The following is a 27701-nucleotide window of genomic DNA, read 5'->3' on the forward strand; positions in this document are numbered from 1 at the left end:
TGATGATTTGTAAACCATGGGATTTACTAAACATCAAACAGAACACTGCAATGTGTAAATCTGCCGATACCAATTGTTTTTAATATGGTCATTGTTCACACTGTTGTTCAAGCCATTATATTGCCACACTATATTAAATCAACTCCACACCGACGTGGATAGTCGGAGGACGCATTCCGCCGCTGCTTGCCACACTTCGGGGTGATGTGGATATTGGGGAGGTGCGTTAAACCTATTTTTGGGACATACAATCATATTATTGTATACCTAATGTCATGGCATCGCACACCCTATAAAATCACATGCGATCGCATGCGATTTTGCGGGACATGCAATGCAATGCAATAAATTGGGTTACAATGAGAAAAAAAAATTACATGAACGCATCGCATCGCATGCCACAATAATGGCCCATGCGATGCGATGCGATTTCCCTACGGTGACGTACATAGAAAATCTGGGCAACGTGCTAGGAAACAAGTACCAATAATTCCAAACCCTTTTCTTATAACTGAGCCAACTCAGCATGGGGCCTGGCCCTCCGGAGACAGGAAGGAAACAGAATGGGTATCAAGATGGCTGATAGACAATGGCCCTTATACAGATCTGATCGCAGTACAAATTTGTTCTCAAAATGGGCAAAACCATGTGCACTGCAGGGGGGGGGGGCAGGTAGAGAGAGAGTTATATTTGTGTGAGTTATTTTGTTTCTGTGCAGGGTAAATACTGACTACATTATTTTTACACTGCAATTTAGATTTTAGTTTTAACACACTCCACCCAAATTTAACTCTCTCTGCACATGTTACATCTGCCCCTCCTGCAGTGCACATGGTTTTGCCCATTTTGAGAACAAATTTGTACTGCGATCAGATCTGAATAAGGGCCAATGTCTAGGTCAACAGTCAGTAGGGTGACACTATATGGTCAACATTCATTGCCAACATGGTCAAAAGGTAGACACAAGTAAAATGTCACATGGCTATGGTCTATACATAAAGAAGTCATCATTAGTTTTTTTTTGGGGGGGGGATTATTAAAATATTTTTTTGACATTTTCATAATTTACAGTACCCATTTGGAGTCCATGTGGACGGTACAGTGTGTGGAGCGCAGCTGTAGCATAGGGAGGGACCTGGCCCAACGCATGGGGTGTCTACATTGACACACAAAAAAAAATAAGAGAAACTCACGTCAACCGTTTCCATGTCTGGCATTTGCTTTTGTTGCCTTTTTTCCAGTGCCAACCTTGTGCATGTCGATCTTTTGGGGTTGACTTCATTGTCAACCTTATATACTACACCCAATAGAATGATCTGGCCACCTTAGCTAGAGCAGGATGATCAATCGTAAAACCACTGAAAGATGCAATTTCTGAGGTTTGCTGTAATAATTTAGATCTCCATATGTACTTCTGTAGTAAAAACGTTCAGCAAAAGCATAAACAAAGGTGTTCAACGCTTCCAGGGCTCCCAAACAATATACAAAACTAAATTATCACCACATGCGCAGGGGATAAAGAAAAAATTTCACCATATAAATCCAAAAGATGTTGATAAATTAAATGGAGTAGGGCAAATGATTGTTTTACTACCCCATCCATCTTGAACCAGCTCATACCCTTGCTCGGGTTCCGGACTCAATCTGCCTCTCCAGCATTATACTGTATGCCATTCTCCCGCACCATTGTGAGGACACTGCCTGCTCTGGTCAGAACTAATCACTTTCCTCCAGCGGAGAACAATTTACAGCCTGGATTAAACTGGTGACGTATAATACCAAGTAGAGGACTCTCATTGGGGCCCCCTGTTTATTACTTGTTTTGAGCATCATAGGAGCAAGCTGCCGTTAAATCAGGACCTTATACTGTCCCGACCAGTCTGCGGTTGTTATTACCATTTCTTGGAGTATTGTCTGAACATTAATTTATTATATACATGTAAAGCAGAGTTGATTTCAATTGATCCAGTCAAATATTTTAATTATCTTATTAATATATTGTATTACTATACACCAAGCGCCACTTATCGTGTTTTTTTCTGTTATATTAATTTGGGGAACTGACTTGCCCACAAGTGGCTGCTTGACACATACATCCCATCCAAGCGCATGAAGGATTAGCCCCGATAAGCAGCCCTTCAGAGCCATACATTTTTTAGACATATTTTTTGCTAATATTGTAAAAAATGTCTGTTATTTTCAGCATAAAAATTAGGCTAATAAATACCCCACACCATTATATTGGACCTGGCATGTGCCGATTTATCTTAGTCTTCACCCCCTTTAGGCCTCACCCTTCTCTGCTGTTCCTCGTTCTCCATCATGGTTCTGTCCAGATCTCAACCTTTCCACTAACAGTGGGAACCGTTGGGACATGCACCCAGGCTTCCACTACACAGTAGACCGGACAGACCTTCTGTCATTATAATAGGTAGGTATAGAGATATTCTAAATGATAGATGAAAGTACCACCTTCTAGAGCTGGACCCAACCCTCGGCAGCTTTGCATATGCCCATGCGTAGAACTAGACATGCATCTTGGCCAGAGTAGGAAAACGGTTTCTCTAGGTGTTACTTTCATGTGTAAGGGTCATTGGGTCCACCCAAATTAGGTCAACTTATGAAATTAGGTCGACATGGCTAAGTTTGGCAGGGTTGGAAGTTCAACACAAGCATTAGCTCGACAATGGCTAGGTCGTCAGTCAAAAGGATGACAGGAGTCTTTCATTTTTTTTTTTTCCCTAATAAGGACATAGTCATCATGGACACCGTCAAAGTGTACTGCGTCCCCTCCAATGGCTCGCTGCACTCGCCATGCTTCGGGCACAATATACTACTCTCCATCCACGCCCTAGTGTATGGTAGGGCATGAAATACCGCCTGGCGGCACACGTCCACTCAAAAAACATGCAAAACTCATCTCGACCTTTTGACTGTTGTCCTTCCAACCCTGTTGACCTTCCAACCCTTAGCCATATCGATACCTAATGACCGTAGACCAGACCACTTTCACAATCTACGTAAAAATTATTTTTCACATGTAGACCAGCATGCTAGCAATGAGAGAACATCCCTAGAAAGACTTCCCCCATGTAGTTATAATACACACAATTAAAGGTAGTCTGTCCTATTTATTCTATATATTGACGGTAGCTTGCCAGTACCGCAGTATATTGCTTTTGGCTGCTGACATCATTATTTTGAGATGTTTATTGCAGTCGAGTAATTGTCAAGTCTAAAACTACAAGTAGTCTGGTCTCCCCCCCCCCCCCCCCTCCCAATATACTGTATCTGCCAGCACATTTTATCTTATATGTTTGTTAAGGACATGACAAATTTGTTTTGTATTAATATTCTGGCAGAGAGAATAGTTTGATGTGTCTGTCTTGTGGTGGAGCCGCCCTGGGACAGTTATAGATGGCGTGTCTGCCGGAGTCTGGGAGGTAATATTAGGCATGCTGTGTGCGTGCAGCCTCTGGCTAAAATCTCCAGGAAACTGGCTGAGTTAGTATTAAAAATGTGAAACTAGTCACTGGCCTGGAGGAGACTGTTAGAAAAGAGAATGACAAAGCATTTTATTTTCCAGAAATGTGCTTTCCCCGATCTTCTGGGTTTCCTTGTCCTATAATGAAGCTGCCCTACAAAGACATTTCTTTTGCATTACATTTTCACAAGTCACTGGAAAGCCTTTATGTAGAATTAACTAAAGCAAATTCTGTGTAAAGGTACTTTGCAAAGTAATAGAGTTTTACCTTAGGACTATACAACCCTCCTGGAATGGCCGGGAGGATCCCGAAAATCGGGTCCCCCTCCCGGCCCCTGGAAAGGTGGGCAACCCTCACGGATTCTGGTGGTCCCCTTCCTCCCCTCATGTATCTGGTGGCAGAAGCTTGAAATTGCCGCGATTTGTGGCTTTTCGGCGAAAGGGGGTGGGGCTAAATATGCAAATATGTCATGTTCAGCTCCGCCCCCTCATCGGAGACCCACATTTTGCGTGATTTGCATCACTGGGGGCAGAGACTGATGATGTATCCATCAGACCCTGCCCCCAGAGCAGAGGAGACTGTAAAAGTCGGCAACCCTGTTATACAGTCAGTGGATCTTTACCTGACCGCTTCGGCAGCCACCTGGACCACATAGGGATACGGTCATTAGGTCTACAGCAATTAGGTTGACACCACTAGGTCGACCGGCAACAAGGTCGACATGGGTCTAGGTCCACATGGGTCTAGGTCGACAGGTCATTAGGTCAACACTAGCATTAGGTCGACACGGCAAGGTCAACAGTCAAAAGGTCGACATGGGGTTTTTCACTGTTTTCTGAGCCTACATGTGCCGACAGGCAGTATTTTATGCCCTACCATCCACTAGGGCGTGGTGGGAGAACAAGTAATGCGGTGCACCTCAAACTGTGTCGACATTCGGGTAAAAAAACTGTGAAAAACCCCATGTCGACCTTTTGACTGTCGACCTTGCCCATGTCGACCTAATGCTCATGTCATCCTAATGTCCTGTCGACCTAGACCCATGTTGACCTTGACCCATGTAGACCTAGACCCATGTCGACCTTGCTGCCTGTCGACCTAGTGGTGTAGACCCAATGCTTGTCGACCTAGTTGTTGTAGAACTAACAACCCACACCCACTACAGGTTCCGCTAGCGCTGGTCTTGTAGTTCTAGTGACTGCATCTGCATAAATGTGTGGTTACGGATTGCCATGAATGTATTGCTTTTGTGCTCTCATGTTTGTTCTGTACATTTCTGTGCTGCAGAATTCAGTGGCAAACGCAGGATTTTCAGAAGGGGGTTTCCAGAGGGGCGGAGCAAAGCACGGAGATGGACACTTAGGTGACCCAGTATATGCCGGGTCAGTAAAAGTATTATAGATAGACCAAATGTACTGTATATAAATAATAATAATATATATAAATATATATATATACACACATACATACATATACATACACACACACATACAGGGGCGTCAACAGCAGTGTAGACCCCTGGGCATAGCAATGTATTGGGGTCCCTACCGATCCTCCAGTGGTAGGGGTGGGGGAAGCTTTGATGTCCTGCGGGTGGTAGGGGGTATTATATCAGCCGCTCTGCATGTAGGGCCTGGATCAGTAATTTCCACTAATTACCCCTTTACTACACAGATGGTGGGAGATGGGGGCATTGGGCTGAATGAAGGGGCCCTGATACATAACTTCCAGGGTGGTAGAGGATGTTTAATATGCAGAGGAGGGGTGTATAGTGGAGTGGGCTCATTATTCATAATTTTCTGGTGGGAGGACAGCTTGCTTGACTGCAGATCTTTCCAGTTCCCGGAAATAGATTTCTTAGATTTTAATGGAATTAAAAACTAGAGAATCCCACCTACCAAATAGTATTGGGGACTAGGGGATCAGACTTCAGGAGGCAGAGCAATCCGCCAATGAGTATATAAAACTACATACCAGGTGTGTGGACCTGGAGCAGTAACCAGCTGCTGGAAGGCTGATATCTCTGGTTTGGGGAAAAGTAGAGACAAGCTACTAGTGTCCATCAAAGGGGGAGAGTCACAGCTTTTGGAATATACCCTCAGAAAAACTCTAAGTCAGACAGAACCTGAAATATCTGACTGGGAAGAGCAATTAACAGGCTTGGATGAGGACCACCGCTTTGAAGTCCGATATCTCCGGTTCCCATGGGCCGATTTTTACAATTCTTGCACCCATAGAAAGAGGGGACCCTCAGCTTTCAGCTGAGGGCCCTTAGACTCCTGGGGGGGTTTCTGGGTACTCAGAAACCCCCCCTGCGTGCGCTACTGGAATTCTCATAGCAAATGCTAAATAAATAATAACAGCTAAATAAACAATAACAATATGTACTGAGCACTTTTTTTATGCTGTTTATATTTTAATAGTTTCTTAGTTCCTTTTGTTGAAAAGAAACAGGAAATATTTCCTATATATTTGGCTACATCTGTCACTCAAAGTGGGTGTCTGTGTCTATAACGCTCTGTTCCTGGACTTTCCTCTTAATGTGTGATTGCCTTCATCTGTGCTGAACACCTTTCTGAGAAATTAACCTGTTTAAAACAGGTGATGGCAATCATACATTAAGGGGAAGTCTAGAAACAGAGCATTGTGTCCCTCCTGGAGAGGGTCATGTTGGGAGGTATGTGACAGAGAACCAGCCCAGTGAGCCCACAGACAGTGCCAGACACCCACTGCCTTCCAATGTTGCCCAGCACTGCTACTCCACAGCCACCAGGTGAGCGCCCCCCTCCCGCGATTTGCGGCAAAACCTCCCCCCCGCGCCCCCCCCCCCCTCCTGCGATTCGCGGCAAAAACACCCGCTCCCCCGCGACCCCCCCACCGCGATTCGCAGCAAAAACACCCCCGCAACCCCCCCTCCCGTGATTCGCTGCAAAAAGAACCCCCCCACGACCCCTCCCGCAATTCGCGGCATAACCACCACCCCGCGACCCTCCCGCGAATCGCGGCACCCACCCCCGCGACCCCCCCTCCCGCAATTCGCGGCACCCCCCCGTGATTCGCGGCAGCTCCAGAATTAAATTGCACATGGAAAACACTGACATGGCTATGGTCGACAATGAAAAAGGTTGACATGAGTTTTTGAAGTTTTTTTGTCATTTTTTGAATATTTTCATATTCATTCTCATGTGTCGACATGGACACCAATGAAGTGCCACACTTATGTCAACATTTACATGTGTTGACCTTTCTGTGTTGATTTTTTCTTGTGGCGATTTGCGTCACACCCCCCCCCCCCCACAACCCCCACTCCCGCAATTCACGGCACACACACACACACCTCCCCCGCGATTCTCGGCACCCCACCCCGTGATTCACGGCACACCCCCGCGACCCCCCCTCCCATGATTCGCCGCAACCCCCGCCCCGTAACCCCCCCTCCCGCGATTCGCGGCACCCACCCCCGCAACCCCCCCTTCCACAATTCGCGGCACCCCCCGCGATTCGCGGCAGCTCCAGAATTAAATTGCACATGGAAAACACTGACATGGCTATGGTCGACAATGAAAAAGGTTGACATGAGTTTTTGAAGTTTTTTTTTAATTTTTTGAATGTTTTCATATTCATTCTCATGTGTCGACATGGACACCAATGAAGTGCCACACTTATGTCAACATTTACATGTGTTGACCTTTCTTGTGGTGATTCGCGTCACACCCCCCCACCCCCCGCAACCCCCCGCAACCCCCACTCCCGCGATTCACGGCACACACACACCCCCCCGCGATTCTCGGCACCCCACCCTGTGACCCCCCCTCCCGTGATTCACGGCACACCCCCTGCGACCCCCCCTCTCTGCAATCCCTCCCCTCCCGCGATTCGCAGCATCCACCCCCCTACAACCCCCCCTCCTGCAATTCGCGGCATCCCCCGCGACCCCCCCTCCTGCAATTCGCGGCACCCTCCGCGACCCCCCCTCCCGCGATTCGCGGACACCTAAGTTGCAATACAGGGCATCTTTCATACAATTCTAACCATATTTCTCATATTCAAACGTTCACAAATTAAGGGGGCACAGCCCCTTACGACGGTGTGAAGAGCGCCCGTAGGGCGCGATGAATCACCTAGTATATATATATATATCATATAGGAAGAAGCGTCACTCCAGGTACTAGTTCAATAGTAGTTTTACTGTTAGTCTACAGTGTTTCGGGCCGGAGCCCTGTCCTGAAGACGGCCCCCGGCCCGAAACACTGTAGACTAACAGTAAAACTACTATTGAACTAGTACCTGGAGTGACGCTTCTTCCTATACGCTATTTGACTAGCGCTGGTACAGCCAGCGATCAGCGGGCACCCAGGCCAAGTTATCCAGTGGTGCAGGGGCAAGTGAGGAGTGCCGGACCTTTAACTATATATATATATATATATATATATATATATATATATATATATAATATCATGCACATTTAGAACTATTGCATACCTCCCAACTGTCACGATGTTGGCAGGAATGTCCAGATTTTCTGGGAAAACAGGGGCGTGACCTCACGTTGGTGAGGTTATTTGACATCATGCCCACCTTGCCACCAGGCTACGCTCCCAAATTTCAGGTGCACGCCCTCAGCGCGTGCAAGCGTCCCAGTACTGTCTTGTAAAGTTGGGAGGCAGTGGCGGAACTCTGGGAGGCAATGGAGGCTCCGGCCACCGGGGCACTAAGCCCTGAAGGGGCACTTCTGCTCCTTCCCAATGCTGGCTAAGGGCGAATGTATCCCTGGGGGCCCCTCACCAGCCACAATTTTCTTTACACTTCCACCGTGGGTCCAGGCTGAGGGTGCGCAAACCAAGGCAGAAACCACCTTCACTAGCATCAGCAAGGGGATTGACAGGAAGAAGGCATATACGCTATACGTGCCAGAAAAAAAACACAGAAAGTGTCAGGGAAACCGCAGGCGTGCCTAAGCGTTTTAGGGGAGGGTGTGTGATGTCAGCAACAGGCCAGATAAGCCTGTATCATCATGGACCCTGAGTAAACGGGCCCCCTTGTCTTTGAAGTCACCCCGAAGTCACAAACAGTGCATATGGACAAATATATTCACTTGCATCTGTTGTGGGATCCCCTAAATTATATTTGACAAAGTTACTAGATTATGAAAAAATAACATAATTTTCCATAAACTGAATTTGATCTTTTTTTTTTTACCTTTATCTGGGAATAGAAAAATACCAAAGCAGAAAATCATTGAGACAAAGCACTTAGATAAAGTTTTAACAAAGTCTGTAAGACAGGTGACATGAAAAAAAAGTATTTGAAAATATGGATTACACAGCCTCTGCTGAAATTCTCATTCATTTGTAGGCTTCCACGCTGCCCACCTTTCAGCTGGTTCCATATTATAATTCTTCCACCTATGCAATCTGTCTTTGCTCCAGCTATATTCGTGACTGGCCATCCATCATCTTTTCTGCATGATGCATCTTTTGACCTTTCTGTAGGAATGCATCACTAGCAGCGGAATGATGAAACCCTGCTTCTACCACCTTCTGCACAAGTCTGTTGACCTTGGAAGTTTACATTTTGCAAAAGGGACGTTCGTTTCGAATCCCGTTATATTATCATTTAAAACAAGAGCTGAGGATGTGTGAGCAGCTGCTTATAGCATATCTGTGTGTTTGTGTGCGTCAGAATGTACTGTGTTTGCTAGTATTGCACATCACTATAGAGAATATTGTATGTAGACTGTACAACAAAGCAGACATCAACACGCAGCCGTCAAGTGCTCATCGCGGGCAGTGCAGCTGAAGTGATGTTGAGGAGATAAAAGTAGTTCTGTACTAGAAAGAGCAGAATTAATTATTCTTGTAAGTTATTATGTAGTTATATTGTGGAGTTTAGAGTCTTAGGGGCATGTTTATCATTTGTGGCAGTTGTGCACAGTAAGCTATTAATTATTAATAGGCAATTATACAAATTATATTTCTTGTCAATTTATCAAAATCCTCTTTTTTTCCTGTAACAGTGCATAACAGCTTCTCCTGGTGAGGTGTGAAAAGTCTGGGTGGACTTTACTGTGAGATTTGAACCTGATTTATATTTGTACAGCAAATACACGGCAGCATCCACTTGCATTTGTGTACGTAATACGTATAGGCTTCTTATGTGTAAGTAAGGGCTGCTTGGATTCTGAAGATTCCTCTTCTCTGAATAAGTAGCCTACAGCAAAGGCGTAACTACCATAGGTGCAAGGGGTGCAGCTGCTATGGGGCCCAGAGCTGAAGGGGGCCCATCTTTGCTGTCGAAGTATATGTTTTACATACATTTATCACCATCAGTTGCTAAATAGGGGGCCCTTACAAAATTTTGCTATGGGGCCCACCATTATCTAGGTACGCCTCTGGCCTACAGGTTATCAAAGGATGGAGTAATGTATCAAATTCAAACTCTGATAAACTAATCACTGTATTTTTGTATTTTGGTAGGAAATCAGGTTGAACGAAGGGAACCCAGGCTAGTGTAGAACATAAAGACTACACACAGGTATTGCTCTGTGTACATGGCCCTAACTGTGCTGGCACACCACATAGCGTTGCTAACTAGATATCCGTAGGCCCCATAGCAAAAGTTTATAAGGGCCCCCCATTTAGCAACTGATGGTAATAAATGTATGTAAGATGGGCCCCCTTCAGCTCTGGGCCCCATAGCAGCTGCACCCCTTGTACCTATGGTAGTTATGCCCTTGGCTGATACTGTATAGTGACTGTGGGGTAAATGTATAAAGCAGTGACAAGGAGGAGAAGTGAGCCAGAATAGAAGTGGCCCATGGCAACCAATCAGCACTGAAGTAACATCTGTAATTTGCATAATATAAAATTATACAGAGCAGCTGATTGGTTGCCATGAGCCACTGCTCCTTCCTTATCACTGCTTCATACATCTACCCGTGTATTTCAAATAGTCTTCGCCTCAAGGTATGTTGTACCTCAGTCTTACCCTACGTGGCAAGGAGGTGGACCAACCTGTGCCTCGTCATTTTAAGGCAGCAGGCCATGTACTTGAAGATTTAAAATATTTCATCCCCCTATCACTGCGGAGGGGGGACCGGGTCAAATCATTACTCATACGGGAGTCCCAGGGGATTTTGCGTCTAGGCACCACCAGACTGGGTGGCCTGAACGATAAAATAAACTGGAACTCTCTCAGCTAATATGCTCCAATTGAGGTTCTGTCTAATATTATTCCTTATGTATATATGTTTTTTAGATTCCTGTTTTTGTGTGTGTAATGTTTATGTATTTATCTTTTTGTTTTTTGTAGTAGATTGCTGCTGGGTCTTTGGCTGCTCCGTTGTATGGGTGGAGCCTGACGGATGATATGCAGTCTGTGGAACGCAGAGTGAACCAGGTGAGACGCAAGCTAGGCGGTTACCATGGTTTCACGATGTCCGTGACCGGAAGTGCGGCATCTGACGGCTTCCGGCGCGACGGAGACAGCGTGCAGAGACGCCGGGAACATACTAAAGGGTTAATGGGAAGGTGCCAAGTGTGCGAGGGTGGTTACACCACAATGCATAAGCAGAAGAAATCATCACCATTCTCATTCCCTCCAACATCTGAAGGGCAGAAATTGGTACACATGCGAGAAGGGGGCGTGGTCATGGGTAAAGTGGGCGTGGTTACATTCCCTTTCCAAATGTGTTCTGCTACTGAGCATTTATTTCCAAGACCCCTCCCACCCTCCACATCCACTGCTTGCACAGCAACCCCACAGGCACTGTGTTTAGTTTAGTCCCGCCACAGAGATAATATATAAATGAATTAATGTGAGGACTCACTGACATGCTGCGCGGCCACTCCCGAGTCCCCTCACCTCAAGTCCAACTCCCAGCATCCTACCACAGAAAGAGAAATCTTGCTGCAGCACTGCCTCTGTCTCTGGCACCCGGACATTAGAAAAAGCGTGGCATCTTCTAGGACAGCCCCAGAGCGACAGAGCTGCGGCTCCGTGGGCCGTGTGACGTCATGATGTACACTGCACGGACCGCGCAATCAGGGCCGTTTCTAGAGGCGGACAAGCCGGGCAGCAGCCCGGGGCGCTGCAAGGCTTGTCCGCCTCTGCTAAACAGCCGGGGTGCCCGGCAGCTCCCCCCCAACGCCGCCGCCACCGCCTCAGTTCCTCCTCCTCTCCCTGTCCACAGGCAGTGCGCACAGCTGATTTCCCAGGGGAGGGGAGCGCATCACGTGTCTCTCCTTCCCCTCACTCACTATGTCACTGGGCTGTCAGCCAATCAGAGCTCGCCGGCCAGCAGCCAATCAGGAGCCAGCCCACGAGGTATGATTGTCTGACGGCTCATGTACATAGTGAAGGGGAAGGAGAGACACGTGATGTGTTCCGCTCCCCTCCCCTCCCCAGGGAAACAGCAGCAGTAGAGACGATGGAAGCAGCAGCGGACTGGAGGGGGAGACCCAGAGACTGCGAGTTGTGCCGCTTCTGGCACTTTGGGGGCATATGTGTGGCACTTTGGGGGCATATGTGTGGCACTGTGGGGGCATATCTGGCACTGTGGGGGCATATATGTGTGACTGTGGTGGAATAGCTGTCACTGTGGGGGCATATATGTGTGGCACTGTGGGGGAATATGTGTGGCACTGTGGGGGAATATCTGGCACTGTGGTGGCAAATTATTAAATGGCATCATTTGTGCGGCAGCGGCGCGTGGGGCATAATGTGTAATGGGCATTACGGTGTGGGGAGTATTGTGTAATTGCCATCACAGTGTGGGGTCTAATGGGCATCATGATGTGCGACATAATGTGTAATTGTCATCACGGTGTGGGACATAATGTGTAATTGTCATCACAGTGTGCAGCGTAATATGTAATTGTCATCACAGTGTGTGGCGTAATGTATAATTCTCATCACATTGTGTGGCGTAATGTGTAATTCTCATCATAGTGTGCGGCATAATGTGTAATTGGCATCACGGATAAACAGTGTATAATGATTTATACATATTATTTACATTTATACTGCGGGCTCCGATGCATGTAAAATGATAGTGAACACTATCTATATCATTGTGTAAGTTGAGTGTGTGTATGTATATATATCTACATATATGAAAGAAGATACCACTGACTGACTCCCTAATGTGTTGGTGAGTAATGAGTGCACCTTTGCAGCAGCTAGGTTGTCTGGAAAATGTGAACTGTTAGTAGCTCTCGAGCAGAGTTGGCCTTAGGCATAGGCAAACTAGGTAATTGCCATGGGCTTTTGGAATGCCTAGGGTCACCAGCAGCTTCTGCTGATTAAAATAATATGCAGCATGCCTATATTCTGTGTGTGAGTGAGGCTGTTTCTGCATATGAAATAGTGTATTCATGGAATCCCTGTAACATAGCATTCCGTATGCAGGTACAGTCACAGTCGCACACAGAATATAGGCATGCCGCATATCATTTAAATCATTGGAAGCTCCTCCTGTGTGCTGGTCTTAACAATGCAAATAAGGCGAATTTTCAGCAGAAAAGGCACCCAACGTTAGCAGAACTGGCCCGGAGCTGCATGGCTATTGAGGCAAGATGTATGAGGAAACATCTGTATCCAAGCAGAGGCAGAGGTCATAGTGTTAGCGGCTGTGCGAGTGCTGTTTGCGGGTGGGTTGGTTGTGCAATAGTGTTTTGCATATGTGTAAGGGGCATTATGTGTGTCATGTATAAATGCATTAATAATGTGCGACATATGTGTAACATGCATTATGTGTGTCATGTGTATAAGGGCATTAATAATCTGCAACATATGTGTAATGGGCATTATGTGTGTCATGTGTATAAGGGCATTAATAATGTGCAACATATGTGTAAGGGGCATTATGTGTGTCATTATGTGTATGTAGGCCATTAATAAAGGTTGGCATAATGTGTAAGGGGCATTATGGTTATAAGGACATTAATAATGTGTGTCATGTGTAAGGGGCATTACTGTGTGGCATTATCAGGGGTTCCGAGAGAAAGGGGTAGGGGGTACAAATTACCCAGGCCAAAGTCTGATGGAAGGGCCCAGTGAGGGCCCCGGGCCCCCTCCCCTTAAGTGACAGCAGCAGCTGCAGCTCTTCTCCTCTGCCCAGCACACACTGCTTTGTGCTGGGCTACAGTGTGGCCATGGAGGTGCTTAAAATACAATATTTTCTCAGGATTTTTTTCTAAGGGTATAATATGAATAATGTGAGGAGTAATGTACATAAGGTAAAGTAGTACTACTGTGTGATGTAACGTGAATAAGGGACACATCGCATTGTATAATGTGAATAAAGTTGCACTACTGTGTGGCATAATTTGAATTGGGGGTACTATTGTGTGGCCATGCCCCTTCCCAGCAAGAACACACCCCTGTTTGGGCTGCGCACCGAATGTTTGTGCTGTTTCTATTTAAAATATTGTGGGTAGGAGCACCAAAATGATGATTGCTATGATGAGGGTTGATGGTGCTGGGAAAGGGGAGCAGGGTCAGAGGCGGATCTAGTGGCGGTGCTAGGGGGCACCAGTCAAAATCTTGCCTAGGGCGTCATTTAGGCTAGGGCCGGCTCTGCTCCCGAGGACTGGATTTGGCTACCACTGATCTAGACAATGTAGTTCTATCAACTGTAGCCAGTTCTTAGAATGGCACCCTGTAACCAGGGCGACTGCAGTGGAGCTGCCTGGAGCATTCTTATCAGGATGCTTAGAACTTACCCTGCCCTCCTTTCATCATAATGTCCCATAGTGGTCTTAGGCTGCACTGGGTGCTCAGCTTCTTCCTGATCCTGGCTACCATTCTCATTGTGGCACCATAATGCCTCACGTGTGGAAGAGCGGCGGTAAGGGGAATTTATCATCCTGCTACCGCTCTAATCTAGCCTGTCAGACATAAGCTGTAAAAAGCTACTGAACTTTTTTAAAAACAACATGTTCTCTGCAGACCATTCTATATAAAATTTAGCATTTAAAGGCAGCAAATATTTGCAGCGTCTAAGACGCAAGGGTGGTGCCTGCCCGATTCATTGCGGAAAGTATTTACATTCCATTTTACACAACAACAATAAATGTTATATAGTTTGCCTTTTAACTACTGTATGTCTTATTTACTAAATACAAGGAGTATAAGGATATATGTAATTAATGCTGCATGTGTGTGAAGTTGCTTCCACACGTATACGTCCTTACCGGTTCACCCTGGTGCTTTGCCACTCTCTGTAGTAGGCGGAATCCTGGTTTGTTAGCGGCAGCGGACAGTAAGGTTTGGAATAACTTGGGAGTCCCATGTTTTGTGGGGATCAGCTGAGCAAAGTTAGTAAAGCCTTTCTTCATCACAGTGGGTCCTGCTGGTTTTCCTTTACCCTCCAGTAATTTCCTGAAGTGGATAAATGAAGATTTATTTGTTGAATATTATTTCTATAGTACAGTATAAAGCAATATTTTGCATGGGGAGATTAAATGCACTTAAATGCAATACAGGGATGCTCCCTTTCTACAGTACATCATAGCATGCTTGCCTACCCTCCTGCATTCTGCAGGAGACTCCCTGAAATAGCAGCAATCTCCCTCTCTCCCTCATTAGTCTAGCAATCTCCCTCATGTCACCTAGCCCACATTACACTTTTACATTTTGGGGGGAAAAAGGAATGAGAGACAGATCCAGTTACATTGAATCATCAGCGCCATTTCCCAGCACTTTACCAAGTATAGTAGCTCTTACTAACTGCTCTGGGGCTCATCTACATTTGGATACAAGTCATTTTAAAAGATTCCTCTCAGATGTAGCAGTGCACACCCCCATGCTTCTAGGTGCATCGCACACAATCTCTTTTCACAATCTCTCCATATATGGAACTAGACACACCCCTTGGGTGGATCATGATATGCCCCCTCAATGGGGCACTGTGCAAAATTCTACTACCAACTATGATCTCCCTAAAACTAGTTTTCAAAAGTAGGCAAGTATGCATCATAGTGCAATGAAACAAATATAGATGGGTCGTTTTAAAACTTGAGGGGATTATGTGCTGATGTTAATGGCCCCCTAGCCCCCTAACCCCTTAGAAAAAAATGGCCCCGGGGATATTACCGGTGTTTACTTAAAAAACAAGGCACAAGCACCATATTTATGAAGATCTTGGCAGGTATAATCTCACAGATGGCTGACAAGAGGTGCTAGATGCATGGTATGGGCACTGCATACTGATATACGAGGTCTTAGCATTTTGCCCCATCTACTTCGGTACTTATGTAGTATCTGGGCGTCCGATTTAGAAATCGGATCGGATCGCATCGCATCGCATGCGACCAAATCGTATGCGATGCGATAGTCAAGATTTTTCCATAGGATTCAATGTTAAAATGGTCTGAGTCCATTTTAACATAGAATTCAATGGGAAAAAGGGGTCCTTTTCCTTTCCCCACTATCCAAGTGGGCATGGAGTTGGATATAAACCTGTGGCGAGCGTAGCGAGCCACCGAGCCCGAAGCGTGGCGAGCGTAGCGAGCCCCGTGAGGGGACACAGAATACTTTTTAAGAAATATGCGTTCGCTCGCCACGCTTCGGGCTCGGTGGCTCGCTGCGCTCGCCACGCTATATAAAATCAACTCTATGCCCACTTGGATAGTGGGGAAATGAACAGGACCTTCTTAACATTGAATCCTATGCAAAATCGCATCGAATCGCATCGCATCGCATCTGATTATATGCCTTAAGGTAAGGCATACAATCACAAAATCGGCAGCCCAGATACTACATAAGTACCTCTACTTCTGTTACAGTTACCCCTTTTTCTCTCAGCATATGGTAAATGTTTCTGTGTATAAGACAATGTGGCCTGATTCTTAATCACTGTGCACAGTTGGCCAATGTTTTATGTCCAGTATTTATCCTTATTGTTAGCAGTCAGAGAAACGCAGAGCTAAATTGTAAGTGGTTTGTGGCATTCAGTCTGGATAATTTGAGAGTGACTTAACAGATGCAGGCTTGTCGTGTCACAAAACTGCTCACACAAAACGCCATAGTCAGATAGAGAACCTGCAGGTACCAATGGCACGTCCGAGGGTGCACCGTGTGTGTTTAAACATGTCTAACCGTACTGAGGTCATGGGTTCGATTCCCAACATGGCCCTAACTTTGTAAAGTTTGTATATTGTGCCCCTGCTTGTATGGGTTTCCTCTGGGTACTCCAGTTTATTCTAGTTTATTCTCACACTCAAAAATACTCAGGTAGGTTATACCGCTTTCAGACCGCAAATGCAGGGTCGCACCAGGACTTTGAAATGATTCAGTCCCGGTGTGACCCTGCATGTGCCATCTGTTTCGATCGCATCAGCGAACCAGCAATATTGCCGGTTCGCTGACGTCATGTTGGGGCCACGGCGGAGCGTTGGAGCGTCATCGGGGGCGGGGAAGGAGGCTGCGCTTAGAGCTGGCGCTGCTCCAAGCCCTGCCTCCTCTTTAGTGTGAATGGGAAGCAGGTCACTCGACCCAATTTACCTGTTCACACTGCACAGCAATGAACCGGTCAGAACCCTTCTTTTTACCCATTCCTATTTCCGTGTTGCTACCAGTTAGCTGTAACTACTAACCCCTTTCACATCGCACCAAATACTGTGTCGAACCAGCAAGAAACCGTCATGAACCCGGTAATTAGGTGCGATGTGAAAGGGGTATTAATTGTCTCCGAACCAAAAATGAACCTTATTGTGTAAGGATGTGTGTTTGTATGGGCAGACTAGATGGGCCAAGTGTTTTTTATCTGCCATCAAATTTAATGTTTCTATTCTACCCTGCAAGGCACTGTATGTAAGTAAGTGTCTCGGTATTCATGAAATCAGTGTGACTAAGAGTCAGGGCCAGGATGCAGATTGGGGGCGGGATGTATTAATATACATCGCCGCCCTTCGCATGGCAGCTGCCGCGCTGCTGCCGCATATGTACTAACATATGCGGCTAGCATCGGGTTGCGGTGACGGAGACCCCCGCGATACCTGTGATGTGGTCTGCGGGGGTCTCCGTCACCTCCTGGCGGCTGCCAGCGTCCCCCTGCGTCTCCTCCTCCCCCCTGAAGCCAGATGTCCTCCCGGCTGTGACACCAGGGGGAGGAGGAGATCAAAGGAGGATGGGAGGGGGGGGGGGCGCGTGGACGGCGGACGGCGAAAGAAGCCCATAGGCTTCTATGGCGATACCCTGCCTAGCGAAAACGGGGAGGACGGGTATTGATACATAGGAAAATGCAGTAAAACGGGTGTTTTACCGCATTTTCCCTTTAGTACATCCCGCTCTGTAAGAGGAAGGAACTGGTAGGATGCATAGTAACTGAAGTCAGGGCCATCAAAATAAATCCTGGGCACCCCCGCACTGCTGCTGTCTGTCCCGCTCCTGGGCACCCTACAATGTAAATAAATGCAGGGCAGCTGGTGTAGGGGACAGGACAGGTGTGTTTTTATTAGGGATGCCAATCCCGGGAATCCCAGGATTGAGCATTGTTCAATCCCAGGCCCCAATAATGAAAACGATGCCCCAGGATTGGCATCTCTACCTATACCCCTGGCCCCACACTACATCAAATGCAACCCTGCACATCACTCTCCACAACTGCCAATACCTTTACATGACATCCCTGCACACACTACCATCGCTACCCTGCACCCCAGTGGCGTAACATAAAATTTTGCTCCCCCCCGCCAGGACAATATCGTCCCCCCCCGTTAAAAGACAAGACCCCCCCCCCCGGGGAGCTTGCAGGGGGGTCCGTGCGGCGCGGGGGTACCTGTGGTCAGGGACTCGGGAGAGCCTGGAGGTCCCTTCGGCGCTGATTATGAGTTGCACTTGCCGGGGTCCCTGCAGCGAAGTGGAAATACTGCGCTACCGCCGTGCACATCAGTGTGCGGCCGCGGGCAGTGTTTTCAAAGTTAGAAGTGCTTCCCGCGCCGCCGCACGGCGGTAGCGCAGTATTTCCACTTCGCTGCAGGGACCCCGGCAACTCATAATCAGCGCTGCACCCATAAGCAGCGGGGAGCTGGCGAAGAAACAACAGCGCCCGCATACCCCCGGCGCCTCCCCGCCACCGCGGGGGCTGCGGCCCTTTAGTTACGCCACTGCTGCACCCTCTTCCCCACACACATCGCCAGTACTCCTTGGATACACTACACTATTGCCGCCACCCTGCACCTCTCTCCCCGTACATACTACACTACCAATACCCTGCACCCACCTCCATGCACATACTACATTACTATAACTACCCTGAACCCTCAGAATACATTGCCGTGACCCTGCACCCCTCCCCACACATTACATTGCCACTGATCTGCACCCTACTCCCCGTACACACTACACTACCTTCACTACCCTGCACCCCCTCCATGCACAAACTACACTATTGCCTCCACCCTGCACCTCTCTCCCCGTACATACTACACTACCAATACCCTGCACCCACTTCCCTGCACATACTACATTACTACCACTACCCTGAACCCTCAGAATACATTACCACTACCCTACACCCCTCCCCACACATTACATTACTGCTGATCTGCACCCTAATCCCCACACACACTACACTACCTTCACCTGCACCCCCTCCATGCACACACTACACTACTACACTAGCCTACACCTCCCTACCATGCCCTACAACCCCCACACACATAAACTGCTGTTACCCTGCAACCTTTAATTCACTCTACACTGCTGCTACCCTGCACCCCCATTACTGCACATTACATCATTATTACCATACACACCCCTTACTGCACACTACACCAATGCTACCCTGCACCCCCATTACTGTACTATACACTGCTGATACCTTGCACCTCTCTTCCTGCACACTATACTGCTGCTACCCTGCATCCCCTTACTGCACACTGCACCGTTATTACCCTGCACTTCACTAACTGCACATTACATTGCTGCTACCCTTCCTGCAAACCAGACTGCTGCTGACCTACACAGAACCCCATTCCCTGTCTACACTACCATTACAGCTGGTCTGGTGGTCAGAAGATGCAGCCGCCAGGAACAGATGACAGTGGAGCATCGCAGCAGGTAAATATTTCCTCCTCACCCCATCCCAGCATACATTAGTATGACACTTCCCCCAGTAAATATTAATACACCCCTCTCCAGCACCAATTCATATACCATTCCCCACAGCACACATTACATTACATTAAAAAGTGTCTGTGTGTATGTGTATACAGAGCTGGGTTCCCCTGACAGGCCTGGGTCCGGGTAAATTCTACCACGGCACCCTTTTGGCGGCCCTGACTGTAGAACAGTGACTGTAGTATACTAGATCATTTATAGAACTAGTGTACTATGTATCTTCATTTTGAATGAAAAGTAAATGATTAACTGATTTTGACACATTTAAAATTCAAATTAACATCAGAAAGTTTGCCAGCTGTTTTTTTTTTTAAACTTCTTTTATATGTTTCTATGTTTTTGTCTTGTGTGATTCCTTATGTCATTGAATTGGCATCCAAGGTGCAGCAAGATTGAAGGTGAGATTACAAGTATTGATCGGAGCTTACTAGAAGTGCTGGTGTGTGAAAGATTCAATCCATTCTCTTTGTACCAGAGTGAGCAATTTCTGTGAGATCATTGCCACTTGTCCTCTTCAAAATATAACACCTAAACTCCCTGTGATAACAATACACTATAAAGGCGATGTATTGAAACTGCACTAACAGTCTACATAACTAATACAGACAAATGGTAAATTAGGCAGTGTTAAAGTGTCATACTGTATACTGTATTTTGTATCCACCAATAAACAGAGAGAATCTAATGGTCCAGTCACATTCCTCCTCTCTGGAAATAGGAGTCATAAAACACTATACACTTTCGTTTATGGTCATTAAGCTCAGAACATTGGGCAATTGCTGGCGACAAAGGTTCTCATGTGCAAGGGAGGGTACCCCAGACCTCATCTGCATTATTACCATCTAATATGGAGTTTCAATGTGAGCTACAGTTTAATAAACTTCTTTCACCGGATCAGAGAGATATCGAAAATCTGTGCTGCTTAAGGCATAGAAGAAGATAGACAATAACATAGGTGGTCACTAAGGACTGGAGGTGAGAACTATTGATCCAGGTGCTGGATAAAACGGAGATGAAGTAAAGGCAACTCGGAATTTCAGAGTTCAGCCTACAGGCAAGTGCTCAGAATAAAGGCACGCCGGTACATTTACTATTCACTAATATAGATTGTAAGCTCCAATGGGGCAGGGAGTGATGTGAATGTTCAAATATTCTCTGTACTGTGCGGAATATGTGTGCGCTATATAAGTAACTGGTAATAATAAATACATTTAGTAAACTAGACCCGTGGCATATTTTTTTTGCAGCATAAAAAGATCATCATATAAATAAGATGGGGAAGTAAATGACGTACAAGAGTTTTTCGCCTTATTTTACAGAGTCTTTTTGTATAAATAGTGCAAAAGTCTTTTTAGAAATGTTTTGACCAAATTTGCTAATATTGCACCAACTGGTCCAAGTATCTATTAATTTAAATGATTGTTGTAGCTACAGAGTTAAACAAATGAGCACAGCCAGGATGCTGTAAGAATAGGGATTACCGGTCCCTACAGAAAACAGGCAGGAGTACACAGGGCCTGATTCAGAACTGACCGCTAGGCAGCGTATTTTTGCTGCCTAGCGAGCACGTATACGCCGCCCCACCGAACGCACCCCCCCCCACCATGCGAATCCCCACACTAGCATGCGAGTGGATGTGTACACTTACACATCTGATCGCACGGAGGAAAAATCATTCAATGACCGCTCACCATCAAATTGTTTTTCCTCCCTTCATGGATAGAAGTAAGTCTATACTTACTTTATTCCTGGACGGAGAACAGCCATCTGCCCCAGGTATGTAAATGCCTGCATTAGTAGGGGTACACCCACTTGGTGACGTGGAGCCCTCTCCTCCTCCACCATCTAGAAGACATCGGGGTGCTGCACCAGGGGCGGATTGGGAAATAAAACCAGCCCGGGAAATATCTGTAAGCAGCCCAATTGGGGGGGGGAGGTGCCTGGCTGTAATGTTGTTGCGCGCCAGAGGCGCGCCAATTTTTTTTGGGGGGGGGTGTGTGGCCTATCAGTATGGGGCGTGGCCTATTTCTCCAAGGCCCATTATACATATACCTTACACTGTGATGCCATTATACATATGCCACACACCGTCATGCCATTATACATATGCCGCACACCCTGATGCTCCATTACACATATGCCACACACCGTTATGCCATTATACATATATGTCGCACACCGTGATGCCCATTATACATATGCCGCACACCGTGATGCTCCATTATACATATGCCGCACACCGTGATGCCATTATACCTATGCCGCACACGGTGATGCCATTATACATATGCCGCACACCCTGATGCCATTATACATATGCCAAACACCGTGATGCCATTATACATATGACGCACACCGTGATGCCCATTATACATATGCCACACACTGTGATGACCATTATACATATACCTCACACTGTGATGCCATTATACATATGCCACACACTGTGATGCCCAATATACATATGCCAAACACCGTAATGCCCAATATACATATGCCACAACCGTGATGCCCATTATACATATACCTCACACCCTGATGCCATTATACATATGCCAAACACCGTGATGCCCAATATACATATGCCACACACCGTGATGCCCATTATACATATGCCACACACCGTGATGCCCAATATACATATGCCACACACCGTGATGCCCATTATACATATGCCACACACCGTGATGCCCATTATACATATGCCACACACCCTGATGCCATTATACATATGACGCACACCGTGATGCCCATTATACATATGCCGCACACCGTGATGCCCATTATACATATGCCGCACCCTGTGATGCCCATTATACATATACCTCACACTGTGATGCCCATTATACATATACCTCACACTGTGATGCCCATTATACATATGCCGCACACACAGATGCCCATTATACATATACCTCACACTGTGATGCCCATTATACATATGCCGCACACCATGATGCCCATTATACATATGCCGCACACCCTGATGCCATTATACATATGCCACACACCCTGATGGAGTTTTGTACCCCTTTAAAAAATATATATATACACACACATAAGGGGGGCACAAAACTTCATCACATGCAGCAACTTATATGCACTTACACTTGTGAAGAGACCCCATCACACACACCCCCTCCGCATAATAACAGCAAAAAGAACCCCCCTCCCACATGCAGTACATATACATATATTATATTAAAACCATGTTCGAGTGAAGGCACCAGAGCGCTTATATTCTAAAGCTTTAAGAGCGAAGTGCCGGTTCTACTTGATGATATATCTTGGACAACAGTACACGTGCTGTTTTTCTGATCAAGGCACCGCTATCCTGCTATTTCCACAAGTCATCAGGATTTCACCTGCCAATACGTACAGGCTGTTACCGCTACTGGAAAATTTGCAATGGCTGAAGGTGGCGAAATCGAAGTGGCGTTTACCAACTTTGATTCCACTGATCATTTTAGCTATTCTGATGCAGAAATTGAAAATATACTTTTCTCAAGGACTTTTCCAAATGAAGCCACAACACCTGACCATCAAGATTTGTTCAATCAATGGTACCGCCTACGCAAACGAGAAACGGACTTCTTGTACCATGGCATGACATTATCAGATTATCACAGACAGAGAAGGATCCCAAGAGGATTTCGTGTACATAATATCCCCACCATTGGCAGACAAAATCCCAATTTCTGCAAGAAATGGGTGGGGATACTGAACAAATGTTCCAGTGATCTGATTGTACTAGTTGTAGAAGAATCAGCCAGACAATTGGAAATCGTCAGGGCAGAATTGGCCACCTTTGAGCTGGATAAAAAACCTACACTGCTGGCGAATAAAGATACCAACTGGCTTGAAAAAATGAATACTTCTATGGACAACTACACTAAAGAATTGATAAAATTCAAGCGTGAAAAAGCTCGCAAGGTACAACAAGATTATGAATCGAATAATGTGTACCCCTGGCTCAATCCCCAACAGGCACGCCGCAATAAACCTGCCAATTATAAACCAAGATACAGCCGTCCCCCTCGTCCTACCAACAATGATTCCAGTACGTCCCTCAGTGAAAGTGAGGCGGCGACGGACAATGCTCAAGCTGGTCTGGACCCTTTAGGTGGGCGTCCTCGTCGACTGGTGACACTGAAAGGGGTAAAAGCCCCCGTCGTTACACAAGAAGGGGCGGTCAAGGCGAAAGGCAGAGGGCGAGCTTACAAAAGAAACAAGTAAAAGACCTGGTATTTAATCTGACTGAGATCCCTCTGTCAGAACCGGAGCTGTCGTTACTATCTAAGGGACTATCATTTATACCTTCCACACAACATGATCCGATCCAATGGGAGATCGATTCATATCGCTTTGCCCGATCCCTGCGACTAAAAGAACACTTTGGACCTTCTTTGCCTGGGAGAAATGACCAGACTATCCCGACTCAATTGCGTAAGTTAAAACCTGTTTCTAATTTTGATCCGCCAGCAATTTCACCCTCGATAAAAACTTTCACTAGACTAGTAACAAATGCCCCACAAGTATGTGCCCCATTACATAAAGGTTACCCCAATTTATCGGGGGATGAGAAAGCAGCCCTAAAATCCCTAAGCCAACGCACTGACATAGTAGTGCGCCAAGCCGATAAGGGAGGAGCTATTGTGGTGCAATCGACATCTGAATATGTGAAAGAATGTCAACGCCAGCTGACTGACGACAAAATTTATTTGCGCTTGGACTCTGATCCGACCTTGGTTTATAAACGTGAATTGGATAATGTTTTGAATATGGCTTTCACTAATGGTGTGATTTCAAATGATTTATTAAACGCATTAACGGTAAAATACCCTATAGTACCTCTGTTTTATACTCTACCCAAGGTACACAAGAGATTGGTGGATCCCCCTGGCAGACCCATTATATCTGCCAGGGGGTCCCTATTCCAACCGATCTCTGTGTACCTTGATGGATTTTTGAATCCTTGTGTACAGGCTACCAACAGTTATCTGCGAGACACTAATGATCTATTAAATCGTTTATTATTGTTACCAACTGATATTGATCGAAATACCATTTTATGTACGGCTGATGTGGTAGGGTTGTACACCTGCATACCCCATGATTTGGGGATGCAGGCAGTGTGCAAACTAATCACGGATAACCCTTTATATTCAGGTCCGGAGATTTCATTGTTTATGAGATTACTACATCTAATACTCACTAAAAACTACTTCTATTTTAATGATGGGTACTACCTACAACTGATGGGCGTGGCGATGGGGTCCTCAGTGGCCCCGTCCTATGCAAATGCATTTATGTGGGCGTTAGAAACTAGGTTGTTTGCTACCCTCAATAACAGTGGTCACATGCTGATAGCAGTCCGCTTTATTGATGACCTACTATTTATATGGTCTGGTGAGGAGGAAACTTTACTGGATACCTTAAATACCCACAATTTACTTGAACATCTTGTGAAATTTACATTTATTACAAGTCACTCTGAAGTTTGCTTTTTAGATGTATGTATTAGGATCCAACAGGGAAGGATCACCACTGGCCTACACATTAAAGAGACAGATCGCAATTCTATACTTTACCACAGTAGTTGTCATCCATTGCCATTGCGCAATGGATTACCGTATTCCCAAATGCTCAGAGCCAGGAGGATTGTGAGCGAGCCAACTGAGGTAATAGCTACTCTGGACACTATGATTGAGCGTTTTCTCATACGAGGATACAGTAAAGCTAATTTAATACAAACTAAAAATAAAGTCTTGGCACTAACCCGCCAAGAATGTCTGAAGGGGTCAGTAGATAAAACTGACACACCTAAAGTGGTCCCATGGATAAACCGATACAGTGAATCCAGTACTAAGATAAACAAGCACATTAAGAGCCTCTGGCCAACAGTAAACACTGATAAAGAGTTGCCTAGCCTGTATAATACCCGGCTAATGCCGGCATATTCGAGGGGAACAAATTTAAGAGACAGGTTGGTAAAATTGGATGTTACAGATCTGTGTAAACCTAGAGCCCCTATACACTTTCTTGCCAAAAAACCTGGCTGTTACCGCTGTGTGGGATGCACGACGTGTAGCTCGTTATTAACGGGCAGTCACTTTATGCACCCATACAGCGGTAAAAAGTTTTACATCAGACATGTCCTTAATTGTACATCAAAATTTATTGTATACCTTTTATATTGCCCTTGTGGCTATATTTACGTGGGTAAAACCGAGACCACATTTAGAGAAAGAATGGCAAATCACCGTAGCACCATCAGAGCGGCCATAGAAGCCGGGAGAGGTGATATGCCAGTACCACGCCACTTTGCCCAGGCAGGTCACACTGTGGCCAGCCTACGATCTAAAATCATAGACCATATTCCTCACAATAAGAGAGGAGGAGATCGTGGTAAACAACTTTTAAAATGTGAAAGTAAGTGGATCTTAAAACTTGATGCCATGGCCCCAAAAGGCTTGAATGAAAAATTAGGTTTACATTGTTTTCTCTAACTGGCATATACATTAAAATTGATATTATTCTTTTTTGTACCTTGTATTTACTGCAAAATTAAATTTACTCTTTTTTATATATATTATGTATGCTGCATGTCTATATGCCAACAATGTTATGTCCTTTGTAATCCTCTAGTGGCATTGTGCAGTTTTGTGCGTATTTTTGTATGGTATTTGTTTTTAAATTGTTTTTAAATTGTTTTTTAACTGCTCATAATCCAGTGGACAGCCCAAAATCCCTATAGGGTGTATTTTTTATTACCCACAGGTGAGACAGGTGCTGACCCTGGATTGTGAGTGATCACGTTGGTGGAGGTGGAGTCAAGGGTGTAATAAATTGTGCATGTACATTCACTAGTTGTTATCCCTGAGGACGGGAGGATACTCCCGAAACATGTCGGTAACTTCAATAAAGAACCGATTATAAAGTCTGACGAGTGCCGCATCCTGTCTCTTTTATATTAAAACCAGGTATATATATATTTTTAACAGAGCCCAAATCCCAAACCCAAAGAAAAGATGCCAGCCTTACACTTTATACTGCTTCAGCTGTTCAACTTCAGCCGTCCCACCACGCTGCAGCCGCTCACACAGACGCTAAAGTGTAGTGGCCGACTAGCCGGGTGCGCGGTGACGTCACCCGCGCACCCGCGATCGATGTCCTGGCCACTTCTGCATAGAGCCGCGGGAGGAGCAGCGTGGAGCTGCGCATGCGCAGCTGCCCTCCCGCGGCCATCTTTAAAATTCTCAGTGCCACAGACAGCCGCGGCCATATTTGTTATGGGCAAGTGATGGCGGCTGCGGCCGCGGCCGCTAAACGCTGTAGTCGTGCGGTCCGCGGCCCAGCCAGGGGAGCGAGCGGCCTGTTCTGGTCACTTATGGACCGGCCCACCGGGAAATTACCCGGTTTCCCGGTGGGCCAATCCGCCCCTGTGCTGCACAGACTACGAGCTCTGTACCAACGTGTACAGAACAATTTCTGAGGCACACGGAGCAAGTTCTTCAGAAGCCTCCGGATGAACATGAACATTTTGGGATGAACATCGCCACTGAACTGCAGAGGATGGATCTGTTCCAACATCTGCGGTTCAAAAGCATAGTTTATGATGCGCTAATATGTGATCAAAATGGAAAATTGCCTGAGAGCCCCATATTAACATCGCAGACTTTGCATTGGCCACCTCTCCCACCACCAACAATTTACCCGCATTATCCGTCGCATCCACCATCACCAAATACTTCTCCACAACACCCAATCCACCAGTCTGTGTCGGAGGCCCCCTCCCCACCTTCCACTGTTCCCTATACATCCACAAGCGGTAGCTGCTCAGCTTGGCTGGGTGCCCACGCCACTCTACAAGGCGATGAACAAGAATTTTTGAATTTGTGAATTTTTATTTGCGGTTTTTAGGTTGTTTTTCCAAAATGTTATGCACATGTTGTTGCACTTTCTTCCTTGATGTCCAGGGATGGTGCATATTACAACAACGATGGCTCTGGACTTCGTGTGGCCCTTGTTAGTAAACATTGCAAGTTTTTACCTCTTGGGTTCTTTTTTTGTCGACTGTTTGGAGATTTT

At 46.1% G+C, this 27701-nt stretch overlaps 1 protein-coding gene across 2 annotated transcripts in view; it reads right to left on the reverse strand.

Moving 5' to 3' along the window:
* The window catches only part of CNGB3 (cyclic nucleotide gated channel subunit beta 3), a 177135-nt gene that overhangs the window by 2509 nt on the left and 146925 nt on the right, over positions 1-27701 (reverse strand). For both annotated transcript variants that reach the window (XM_083187382.1, XM_083187381.1), the window contains one exon: positions 14681-14867. In XM_083187382.1, coding sequence (XP_083043508.1) covers positions 14681-14867 — 187 coding nt within the window. The remainder of the gene's footprint in view (positions 1-14680; positions 14868-27701) is intronic.

Source organism: Crinia signifera, chromosome 5, assembly GCF_055691185.1.
Source record: "Crinia signifera chromosome 5, ASM5569118v1, whole genome shotgun sequence".
Taxonomy (NCBI): Eukaryota; Metazoa; Chordata; class Amphibia; order Anura; family Myobatrachidae; genus Crinia; species Crinia signifera.